The sequence below is a fragment of the Aptenodytes forsteri genome, unplaced genomic scaffold, assembly GCF_000699145.1.
Source record: "Aptenodytes forsteri isolate BGI_AS27 unplaced genomic scaffold, ASM69914v1 Scaffold55, whole genome shotgun sequence".
Taxonomy (NCBI): Eukaryota; Metazoa; Chordata; class Aves; order Sphenisciformes; family Spheniscidae; genus Aptenodytes; species Aptenodytes forsteri.
Window position 1 is genome coordinate 8,232,498 of NW_008796063.1, and position 12,258 is coordinate 8,244,755.

A 12,258-nucleotide genomic window follows, 5' to 3' on the forward strand; every position below is an offset into this window, starting at 1 on the left:
GCACGTGGGGGGGGGGGGGGGAGATCTCTGTAAATCAGCATTTACTGGGTAGATCTTCTGCTTTAAAAACCTGTCCTGCATCCCACCTTGACTCTGAGCTGTCGTGGCAGAATGTTTGTGGTGGTAGTTTGTACTTTCTTAGACAGTATTTCCTGTTGATGTGCATCATTCTTCTTCCCTGAAATCTCCCTCTGTATTTTTCCCTCGTTTACTGTGATTCCTCAGCTGACACAGAAGATGTGTGCATTGTGGAGAGGCTGTTCTCCAGTAGTCTGGTGGCCATAGTTAGCCTTAAAGCTCCACGCAAGCTGAAAGTTTGTCACTTTAAGAAGGGGACAGAGATTTGCAACTACAGTTACTCCAACACCATCTTGGCTGTCAAACTCAATAGACAGGTGAGTAATAATTTTGACTAGGTGAAAACACGGGAAGGGGTTGTGGATCTTATTCTGGCACTTCCTCTGCTGATTGATGTCTCTTCCTTTGGTGACAGAATTGCTGTTTGAAATTAACTCGTACTTTTCCAACTGTAGCTTCTGTATGGCATCTCAGTACTTGTATTTGGTTAAGTATTTTTGTTTCTCTCTTTATGTATTTACTTAGGAAAATGCCTTGAGTAAGCTGGGCATGCTTTGAGTAGGAGGTTGGACTAGAGAACTCCTGAGGTCCCTCCCAGTGTGAATCATCCTGTGATCCTAAATGTGAAAATATGTGAAACTGACAGTTTCTGTTCAGGCCTAAACTTTGTTATCTATTCACTTCTTATGTTTTTAAATACAGTTTGCTGAATTCTTTAAAAAAAAAAATTAAAAATTTCACCAGTTCAGTGATTATTTTTTTTTTTCAGTTAAGTACCTGGAAACATAGTTTGCTGTATTACTAAATCATTAGTAGGCTCTTCTGCCAATACAGACTTCTGTCTTCAACCAGTTCATTCAAAGTAGAGAGAATGGTATCTGAAGGAGAAAATCTTCTTAGTGTCCGTCCCTGCCCCCAAAAAAATCAGGTGTGGGAAGATGGATTCCTGTTTAAAATCATAAGGGGAACAGTGGCTAATTTGATTTCTGGCATAGTGAGGTAGCATTAGATGAGTAACATCTTGTTAGTCATCCAGATGTAGTCTACGAAAGTGTAAATGAGATGTTGAAGGACTTAAAGTTTAAAAAAAAAAAAAAGCCCCTCACAAATGATTATGAGTAATAGTCTCTATAAATGGTTAAAAAAAAGTCTTGTATGTTTTTTTCTCTTTCGCCAAAGCAGAAAATTATTTCCACATGTGAATTGGCCTCTTTGGGGGAGAGGGGGTGCGGAATACATAAGGGCAGGTACAGAGTAAGAATTAAATAGCTTTAAATGAAGGCTTCTGGCTTGCTGACTTAAACTAGTAGTGTAAGTCACTTGCACTAGCATGGTTGAGAGAAGTCAAGTGCACTGGTCAGTTCAAGTGACCGAGTGTAGTATTGCACTGTTGAAGCCTTGTCAAGAGGTATAGCTTGTGTATCTTGTGTATCTTCTGTCAGACTTATTTCTTCCCATCAGGTGGGTACCACCTTTTCTCTATTGGAAAGTACCTACTGCATTTTTGGATATAATTCTTTTTAGGATTGATAGATTAATATAAACTCCAGTTTGATATCAGCATTTTGTCCTCTTTCCCATGTCTAGAGGCTGATAGTATGTCTGGAAGAGTCTCTTTATATACACAACATACGAGACATGAAGGTATTACATACAATCAGGGAGACACCTCCCAATCCTGCAGGTAAGTATGTTGTTAGAAGCTAGCATAACTCTGAAAAGTGTATTCTGTGTCAATGTATGACGCTTCCTACATGGAAATGTTAATTCTACTTGCAAATAAAAGTAACAGTTAAATACATGAGTGTTGTCTTAAAGCCTACCCATTTAATCCAGGTGAGGTTTTTGAGAACAAATAGCAGACTCTGCCTTAAACTGCATCTTCCCAGTATTTTAGTCTCCTAGAGCGGGTGTGTTGAAATGTTAGAAAGAAGTAGTAGAGATACAAACTGCATTTTGCCAGCACTTGGTATAGCTAAAGGCTTTGTCAGGTTAATGCTTTAGGAGTCATGGCAGACATGGGAAATTCTACTGCTTAATCGGTTGTTGTAGCTCTGTTGGTATTGTTCCTTTTCTACTTTATATTTAACTTATGCTAAATAGTTGAATATGTTGCAGGTTGACTCTGAGATTACTCATCCTTGTTCTGTTTCTGTTCATACCTTGCAAGGATAACTTGAGTTATCTTTCTGATTCTGTGTTTGAATATTACAGAGTTTTGCTGCATAAGTCTTGGAATTTGCCTCTTTCTAATTCTGTTTCTGCATCCCTTCTAGGGTTGTGTGCTTTATCAATAAACAATGATAACTGCTACCTGGCCTATCCAGGAAGTGCAACCATTGGAGAAGTACAAGTCTTTGACACCATCAATCTGGTAAGGATCTTTGTGAATGCTGTTTCCACTTCTAAAGATGCAGTCTTTGGAAATGACTTTAACTTGCTCAGAGAGGAATTACTAGACACTCAGGTTCTTCTGTGTCAGTTTGCAGTATCTCTAACAGCTAGGCTTCACAGAACGTCAGCAAAGAAGATACAGACGCTAATATTAGATTTGATGAGTAGAGTTGGGCAAATCAGTGGAGCAAAGTAATTTCTGTTTGAATTGTCTTTTAAGTATCCTTCTACTGCTTGTAGTCTCTATGCATGTGCTAATGTGATAATTTTATGTACTTCTACTTAGCAGTTACTGAAACAAATATTGAAGCTGTTGTCCATAAAGTAAGACCCATATTTGCCTCGAATGCTCTTAAATATGCAGTCTTAAGCTGCAAACGTGTAGCTTTTAACCTGTACTGTACTAAGGTTATATTTTATTGATTCACTCCTGCAGAGAGCTGCTAATATGATCCCAGCTCATGATAGTCCCTTGGCTGCTTTGGCATTTGATGCAAGTGGTACTAAACTTGCCACTGCATCAGAAAAGGTAAGGTGGCTTTTTATTGACTTGCCGAGAGTGATAAAAATGAAATTTGTTTCTAAGCATTTTAAGTAAGTTTAAATGTGCACAATTCCATGCGCAAGTGCCAAAAAAAGAAGGCTTACAGTTATAATGGCAAATCTAAGTTAAGAACCGTTAATGATATTGGACACAATTTCCATGCTGTGAAATGTTGGGTAATAAGGTTATTTAAATAAACACATTTTAATCTGGCTGTAATCAGGGCAATCCTCTAAGTGTTTCTCCCTTTAGTGCAGGATACTTATTAGAAATTAGTTGTCTTGTTTTGAGCCTGTCTTCCTAATGAAAACAAGACAGTTAAAGTCAGAATAGAGAGAAGTGTCTTGCCAGTCTTTGGCACACAATGACAAATTGTCCATCTAAATTGTATACATTGGAAAGTCTGAAGCCTCTGCTCTTTGAGTAATAAGCTTAGAATATAAAGGTGTGACTGATGGCATCTGATAAAGGCACAAAGACATCCAGGTGACTGTACTTGTGGTACTTGTCTAGTGTGGTCATTTTCATGATCAAATATGATAAGAAGGGCTGTTCTTGATGCATAGCTTGTTCTCTACATTAGTAGCTCCCACCTCTTGTTGTTTCTCTACTCTTCAAACACATCCTACGAACAAGCTCCATAAATACTTCATGCTAGTATGTGGTGTGCATCAACGGCAATAAGTTAACAGCAAAGTGGTTTGCTGCTTGTAGTTGTACTCTGCTCACTAGAGCTAATACACAATGAACGAACTTGAAATGAAAAAAATTTTTTTTTTCCTTTACAGGGGACAGTAATAAGAGTGTTTTCCATTCCAGAGGGACAGAAACTCTTTGAATTCCGAAGGGGAGTGAAGAGGTAAAGTTCAACTGGGCTAATTATCTGAAGCTCATTCCTTATGGTAGATCTCCAGTATGTTCTGCAATTGAGCTGGCATCCTGATTTTTGCCTGTTTTCATCTTCATTCATCCCTGCCTGTACGCTTGTAACAGTTTCAGCTTGAATGTCTTCCAATTTCATTCCTTTGGACTTGACTATTCTACAAATCAATCCTGTCAGAATCGTACTCCCTCTTGCCTTTTAAAAATTTATTGGTGAGGGAACTTGTTTTAAGTGGGTCACCTTTTGTAAGATATATTGTATTCTTGTGGCAATTGGAGGCAGTACATCTAATATTCTCACTCTCTTCTAAATCCTTCTAGTGCTTTGATCATTGATAGCCATTGTGAAATGGTACTATGATTTGTGGTAGGAGTAACTCTAGTTGTACTGTACTTTATACAGAGGTGAGACTGAGTTCAGATTGTTACTAATTGACCCCCATATCTGGTATACATCAGAGTTGAACATCATTAATGGGGATCTTGTTCTTGAAGTGCTTTAGGCAGGTGTCAGAGAATGCAGAATGCTTATTATGGAAATGTTCTTTTTTTCTTATTTGCGAAGCAGTGGTGACTGAGAAATCTGCTTAATTATTAATTAAGCCAAATACTTTGCGAGTCACCTGCAATCACTGACAGGAGAAGAGCAGCAGGTGAGTCTACCGTGCAGCCACCGTTCCTCCCAGCTCTCACAGTACAGCTCATGTGATCGTTATGGAGCTCCTATGGTGAATGTGCAGAAAGACTCCTACCTACCAAAATGGAGAAGTAATATTTTCATTTAAGTCAATTCCCATGAGTTAGTTAACACTAGCTTTCTTCTTACACCAATTGGTACGGTACTAGAATGTCAAAAATAATGCTTCATTGTTTTTCCTTTCTCTTTTTTCCCCTAGGTGCGTGAGCATCTGTTCGTTGGCTTTCAGCATGGATGGCATGTTTCTGTCTGCATCCAGTAACACAGAGACGGTGCATATCTTCAAACTTGAGACTGTGAAAGAAAAGTAGGTTTCAGAGGTGCCTTAGATTTTTTTCAAGGAAAAGGCTTTCAAATTGATTATTCTCAACAGGATGAGTTCTCCAAAGCGTGGACAGACTTCTTTTGAACGTTTCTGTAAAGTAAAGGGCATAAGAAGTCACGTATGAATCGGCAACTGTAGCTGAGCTGCATACTGTTCTCGCAGTGAATAGAAAAGGTATTTCTGCCGAAGAGAAATTGGCCATCCTTGGCAGAGGAATGTGGAGCCATTTTAACCTTTTCAGTTACATTTGTGTTTCACCTCTTCTGACATCCATATGGGAAGAACTATCTCAGCAATGCCTTCTATCTGCCTATAGGGCTTTAAAAGGCACTAAGCTGTAAAACGTTCCTATTTATGATTTGAGAGGACAGTCTTACATTTCTGTGGAAGTTGTTGGAAACAATGATTTGCTTAGTGATAAACAGGTGAATAAAATCTTGAAATGTAGCACTTTCCAGTAGATCTTGCGCTTGTATAATGAACCTTATGAAATGCAGTTTTATAAGCAGAAGTATCAGTTTACAATCAAACATGCTTAAATAATAGGCTGAGGGTATTGTAGGACACATTGTGCCCTGTAGCATAAACGGAGTGCATTAGAGTTCTCAAGGGTGTTAGTTATTTCTGAAGAGAAACAAATAGCTGCTTAATATCTTTAAAAATAAAAAGATGTTTCAAAGTGTTTACACACCTTTCTCTCTAATGTGAAGGCAAAGTTGGTCACTTTTTTTCTTCTGACTTGTAGACCTCAGGAAGAGCCTACAACCTGGACAGGTTACTTTGGAAAAGTGCTGATGGCCTCAACAAGCTATCTGCCCTCTCAAGTAACAGAAATGTTCAACCAGGGTAGAGCCTTTGCTACAGTCCGCCTGCCGTTCTGTGGGCACAAAAACATCTGTGCACTTGCCACGTGAGTAAAAAAAATTGAGCCTGCATTCACCACCTCTCTGGGTTGCCATGTTGGGCTATGGAGAGGCTGACACTGTAGAACATAACCTCATCTCCAGCGGAGCGGGTAGTACGTGGAGCAATGGATCACCTGTAATCACTTCAAAGCCTCTTCCAGTTTAAGAGCAATGTGTTAGAGCTAACACCTCACAGCCCTGTGAGGGGAGGAGGGAAAGGCATAATATTTGGATGAGAACAGACTATTTTTAAGTGTTGTTTAAAGATGTCTTTTAATTTTGAAAGAAGAATGTTGAGAACGGACCCATGGGCTTATGGCATTTGCTTCCATTAGTGCTGGGGGAGTGTTACTGTATGTTATGTTAGTGAATTGCAAAATTAGGCAATCTAGACTAACCGTTAAAGAAGTCTTTGAAAGCAAGTTCATATTATTCTTGTCTCTAAAACAGCATAGCATTTGTTAAAGTTCATTTTGAGGAGTAAATCTAATCTTTATTCTGTCTTCGCCAAAGGCAGGTCCTGTTTGGCACGGCTACCAAAGCAATAAGCTGGGCGGTAGTAAACTTAGTTGTGGGGGTTTTACAGTTTTTATGCTAAATTGACTTCATGTCTGTACTCTCACTTCTCTGATCTCAAAGCACCCTTTAAGCAATAATTAAGCCTTGTAACATTTCTGAAATAAGTAAATATTTCCTGTTAGAATATGTCTCTGGAGTTGCACAAAGCTTGATAACAGGATGGTAACTTCTGAATCTGTTTTACTGTGTTATATATAAGTTGCTTGATTCCTATGGCATCCCATTAGCCCCAAAATGTGGTTGTGCCTTTTTTTTTTTACGCACAGTTCTTTCCTAGGTGCTCTGTCTAACTGTTAACAATGTTCCCTGTCTAGAATCAAGAGTGTGGAAAATAATGGCTTAAAATCATGGAAGGGGAGGAGAGTGTGCTGATACGAAACTGAAGTTCTTATTAATCTGTTGCTCTCCCCTAAACCTTTCTAGAATCCAGAAGATCCCTCGTTTATTGGTGGGAGCTGCTGATGGATATCTCTACATGTACAACCTAGACCCTCAAGAAGGAGGAGAGTGCACACTAATGAAGCAGCACAAGTAAGTCCACATTAGCTGAGGACTGTTGTATTTTATTTTTTCACAAAATTCAGTTTATTCTTAAACTTAGTTCTGTTCTGCAAAGGTTTAACTTAGAACAGCTCATTTCTTTAAACTAATCTTTTTCCATACCTCTGACACGAATGAGTAACTTCAGAATCCCCCTGCGCCTTCCTTCCTAGTATCTTCTACACTAAGCACCGCTTTACCAGCAGAAACTTAACACTGTATGATTGCAGTGAAGGATCAATCGCTGTTAGCTGTATGATTCTGTTTCCTCTTACTTGGCAGTTTGAGTTGAGTTACTTAAACAAGAACTTGAAACGTCTGACACCATCCTCTTCATCAATAAATGAAGCAGTTACAGAGATGAAAGAGATGTTACTCTGACTTCACAGAGGGGAATCTGGCCTACGAAATTTTCTGTATTCTCTCTGCCGGTGTCCTTATTAAACTTCCTTGCATATAGATCAGCCAACTAATGTTCTGTAGCAGTATTGTAGAACACTTAAGGAAAATGTGACAAGGCGGTTTTTAATAAGGTTTGGCAGGAAAAGCTAGGGTAATATAGTTGGATTACTTATGTGATCAATCATAGAATTAAAGCCAATAACTCACGATGATAATTCAGGTTTGCAACTTTGGTCAATCTATAATACTGGTCAAAAATCATACCTTTATCTGAACGTTTTAAGGTATGACCTCTGGTTTCACTTGTAGATGGAGTGAAATCTCAGAGGGAAGTTTTTATCAAGTTCTTAATCTCTGAAATGCTCTAATACCTTCACTAGAGGGTTTTCTGGTTTTCTAGTATATGTATGAAGCAACTGCTTCTGTTGTGGACAGAGCTCAAGAGACAATCTGTAACATTGCTGATTGGAATGGTTATGTCTCTTAATCATGTGCTCTTGTTTTGAGTCTTTTTTTTGTAGCATCAGCTGCTAGGATTTAGATTCTGATGCCATGTCAGGCAAGCACATCGCTGATGCGTCTTCAGTGTTAAATATGAAGTGTTCTCAGATGCCTTCTTGACAGTACTCTGGAATGGAGGGACCAAGTTCCTCCTGTTGCATGTGTATATGTATTATTCTTGCACGTCTAATGAGATACTCTTCTGTAACTGTCAACTAAAGCTGTATTATGCCCAGGTAGATCACCTCTCCAGCTAACCTCTCTCTGCTTGGTAGGCTCGATGGCAGTATGGAGCCAGCCAACGAAATTCTGGAGTCTGCATCCCATGACCGGCCGTTGGTAGCGCAGACATACAGTGCCGCTGTGACTAAAGGTACATATGTGCCTTCCTCACCCACAAGGCATGGTAAGGAGAAGGCTGGAAATGGGGCAGAGAGCACCTCTGCGTATTGCTTCATTCTAGATGGCTGCGTGAGCACGTCTGCTTCAACGCTGAGCTTTTCATAACTGCGGGTGTGATGTGGAGCATTGGTGAGCAGTAGGAAAAGAGCACTTGTGGTGTACAGTAGCCTCCTATAGACGGATCGCTCATCTTTGCTACTTTGAGTAGAACTTTGTCTCAAATTGTGGTTGATTACTGTAGTGGTAGTTGCAGCACTTGCCAAATAGTTCTTGAGATGCCCTAACACAATTATTTCATACAGGAGTTCTGCACCCAGACCTCATGCAAAGCATCTGAATTATAGCCCCCCCCCTCTTTTTTTAACAAGGTTGATAAGTGCTCCTATCATTCCTTTATGGGAACAGTGAGCTTTTAGCCTGATTTGCTGCTCTGTTAAATTGAGAGGATGAGAATTTGGTTAATGCTGCAGCTCTCCGAGTGGAGCTTCTACCATCTTTGTATGGCACTCAGGTCAGTGCTTCAACTGCAGAGGAAGGACAGTCTGCAGTTGCAGCTGTAATGCACAGGTGGAGATTAAGAAAAACATCAGCCTGCCCAAAGCACAAGTACGCATTGAGCACATGCAGAGTAGTTTAATTTTGATCATAAACTGCTCTTGGCTTGGAGAAACACGGTCATGATAAAAGCAAAAATAAGGTGGCAGTGAAACTGTTGCAAGTAATGTCTGGTACTTCAGCTCTAATCATCCGCTTTGGATCCAAGCCTTAGTTTGTGCTGCTGACCCCCCAATTACTTGTTCCTTTCTCTCCAGCCTATACGGATGACCTGGGTGCCGTGGGTGGAGTTTGCCTGGAAGATGAAACCAACTCACTTAGATTGGACGAAGACAGTGAGCATCCTCCCATGATCCTTCGAACAGACTAAACTTTGACCTGTGAACTCACTCCTGAAGCAGAGAACACTGGCTTGATGTTTCTTGAGGAATCTCGTGTTATGCTGCTATGAACTTTGACATGAGTTGGGAGAGAGGATGACAGACTCTTACAGTTTTAAGTCGTAGCTGTAGTTCTAATTCTATACAATTGGAAAAATATATGGTTTTCAATTCAGTGGCTTTTAATCTTGCTTATCTATTTTAGCTGTGGGGTTTTTTTTGTTGCCAAAACCTGCTGTTTGTGCAGCCCTCAGAGCCTACTAGCTTTGCATGCGTTCATGTGCCAAGCAAGCATAGGAGGGGGAGAGAGAGAGAAGCCACTTTATAACAAACCCAAGTTTGTATTTTTTTTATATATGTATATAATATTTAGCTTATATAAGGAAGGAGTAGAGAAGTGGTTCTGGAAGCTGAAACTAGTTCTGCACTGACAAAGGTCCAAATGGTTTCCTGTGCATGGGCTTGCAGGCATACCTAGTGACTGACATGCAACCTTTCAAATGCAATGGCCTGGTTTTTTTGGGTTCTCCCTCCCCTTTCCTGGACCATTTTGTTAATTAAAATTCCTTCTGAATGTTGTGTATTTGTGGGACTGTTCTGTTTGTTGGGATGGAAAACTGGAAGTGTTTCCCTGCATAAGGATATAGAATATAGAAAGTGCCTTTATAGGGAAGAAAAGGAATTGCTGCAGGAAGAAAGCTAGAAGGAAGGAGGAATTGCTGGAGTCTCTTGTTTGTACACCTTTTAGTACTTGGGTGTCTATAGCCCCTAGTGGCTGATGAGCTTGTGGGGTTTTTTTAGGGAAGACTTGGAATGCACTTTCTTTCTCTCCTGTAGATTGTCTTATTTCCTTGGCAGAGTAGCAATAACCTTTTTTTATACTTTTTTAAATTATCCAAAGCAAGGATTCTGTCAGGCTGGATGGAAGTCCCTGTAGAGTATGGCAGCCCCACTCTTTAAACAGCCTTAAGACTTTCAGCTAGAAGGCATAGCTCTCAATTCTTGCTTCTCTTCTGTCTGGGGCTGAGTGTACTGCTCTAATAGTGAAGGTTCATGACTTTTTTTCCTAGATACTGATGTAAATATAAATGATTTTGAAAGATTAATTTTCTTCTGGGTTCTCTTCTGCTGGATAACAGTGCTTTGCTTTTTTTTTAATTTTTTTTATTTCCCCTTTCATCAGAGTACCTCTTGTGATACACTCCAAGGACTGGTTGTCTCTTTGGCAGTTTTGGAATAAATCCTTAACTGCCCTGACCCTGGCTAGGGCTTTCCAAGGCTGAGCAGTGCTGCAGGCTATTTTTAGGGTTGTAACGTGCCTTCTCTTAAGTCTTGGATAACAGTTAGTGAGCAAGTGATTAGCAAAGTACTTGGTGAGTATTACTTTCCTTTGCCAAAATGAGCCTGCTTTGCCTTTTGTGTAGCAATGTGGGTTGCTTCCCTTACTGACTGCTTGCAAAGGAATAAAAATAAAAACAGACAAGGAAATTGCAGATCTTGAGAGAAGGACAGAAGCTGAGTACTCCAGCTACGTGTGAACTCCCTACCACAGCTAGACAGTGATGTGCTCTTAGGATTTGGTGCTGTTAACAAGTCTTCTCTCAAGCAATAGCAGGCAGTGGTCTTTTTCCCCAAAGCCCTGTGTGGGCAGGTGGGCTTCCCCTTCCTCTAAAAGTGCAGAAGATGGTGGTAGCCCCTGCCAAGAGAGCTGCCTGTATCAGTGAGGCTGCTGTTAGTCCGTGTATGTGGAAGATGTTCTTCCACGTGCACACGTGGAAGAGAAGGGATCAGGCTTGTTTATTCACTGAAAACCTTTGACTGTCCTGAGTAGTTGGCTGGAGTGGTGTCCTCTCCAGAACCCGGCACATTCAAATCAAACCGCTGAGCCATGCTGAAATCTCGCTTAGTCTCTTGACTTTAAGCTCTGGCTGACAACTAAATTCTATGGTCTGGAATTACTTTTTTTACTGCGAGTGCTATCAGCTTTGCTGTGGAGCTCGTAACTGCAGAGTAAAATACAAGTCTTGAAGTAAATATAAGCTCAGTGAGCTTTGCTGGCAAACTGAACCGCCCAGGAGCTGTCAGATGTCTGCTCGCTCCAGACTAAAGCTGGTAACATTCCTGATAACGTACTTGGAGGCTTGGTGTAGACTCCCCAAGTAGAGTTAGCAGTAAACATGCATAAGCAACACAGGGCTGCTAAGCACACAAGTTTTACAACTCTTGAGTGTAACAAAGGCCATGTTACATAGTAAGATATACCCCTTAAGGTAATTACTAACTCATTGCTAAAAACGGACAACATTTATTGTACTAATTTTACCCCTTTAACTTTTGTACCTTACCTTCCACAGGTGAGTTAGAGATCCTATATTCACTGTATGTGTGTCTTCCATATGCTGTAGTATGCTCCTACTCCTGAGCCGCAGACTGACTGTTGAATCGCTGTGCCCTGCTTGGTTCACTCTTAAGCAGAAGCTGGAAGCCAGTTAAAGTATCTATCTCGTTGTTGTTGTTGTTGTTGTTGTTGTTGTTGTAACTGGGAAAATCTTTTTAGAGAGCAAAAGTATTAATATTGTGGGGTTAGTGACCAGCGTGGAGCAGGTGGTTTCTGGTCCCCACTGACAGTGTATTTAAGAGTGGTGACAATAGTTTGTCTTAAGTTCATTGCATGAGGATATAAACTTTTTCTCAGATAAAATATGACTAATATCATTTCCCTCTGATGGCCTTAGGCCCTCAGTAACCACCCTGTTGTGGTATGCTACCAAAGTTAAAAGCCTTTTGGGTTGGGGTTTCATCCCAATGACACAGATGGTTTTTTTTTCTTAAACATACCAGAAATGCTGTTTGCAGCTGCATCCTCACCTGAGTATGGAGCATATGATTGCACTGTTACGCTCTGTGGATCAGGTGGTGTCTAAACACTTCTATTCTGATGGTCTAACAGCCCTGGATTCCCCAGGGTAAACCAAGGAGGCTCTAGCCCTGTGCTGTGGCCATGGGCTTCTAGTCATACGATACAGGAACACCTATACAGCCCCTCTCGTTTTAGACTGACCTTCCTTGGAAGG

At 40.5% G+C, this 12,258-nt stretch overlaps 1 protein-coding gene across 1 annotated transcript in view; it reads left to right on the plus strand.

Moving 5' to 3' along the window:
• Positions 1-11,355, plus strand: part of WIPI2 (WD repeat domain, phosphoinositide interacting 2) — a 15,997-nt gene extending 4,642 nt beyond the window's left edge. The window contains exons 2-11 of the mRNA XM_019473988.1: positions 226-395; positions 1,666-1,762; positions 2,355-2,452; positions 2,909-3,001; positions 3,805-3,875; positions 4,795-4,902; positions 5,666-5,830; positions 6,828-6,935; positions 8,123-8,253; positions 9,062-11,355. Of these exons, the coding sequence (XP_019329533.1) occupies positions 1,717-1,762; positions 2,355-2,452; positions 2,909-3,001; positions 3,805-3,875; positions 4,795-4,902; positions 5,666-5,830; positions 6,828-6,935; positions 8,123-8,253; positions 9,062-9,174 (933 nt within the window). The 5' untranslated portion in view covers positions 226-395; positions 1,666-1,716 and the 3' untranslated portion in view covers positions 9,175-11,355. The remainder of the gene's footprint in view (positions 1-225; positions 396-1,665; positions 1,763-2,354; positions 2,453-2,908; positions 3,002-3,804; positions 3,876-4,794; positions 4,903-5,665; positions 5,831-6,827; positions 6,936-8,122; positions 8,254-9,061) is intronic.
• Positions 11,356-12,258: the final 903 nt, after the last annotated feature.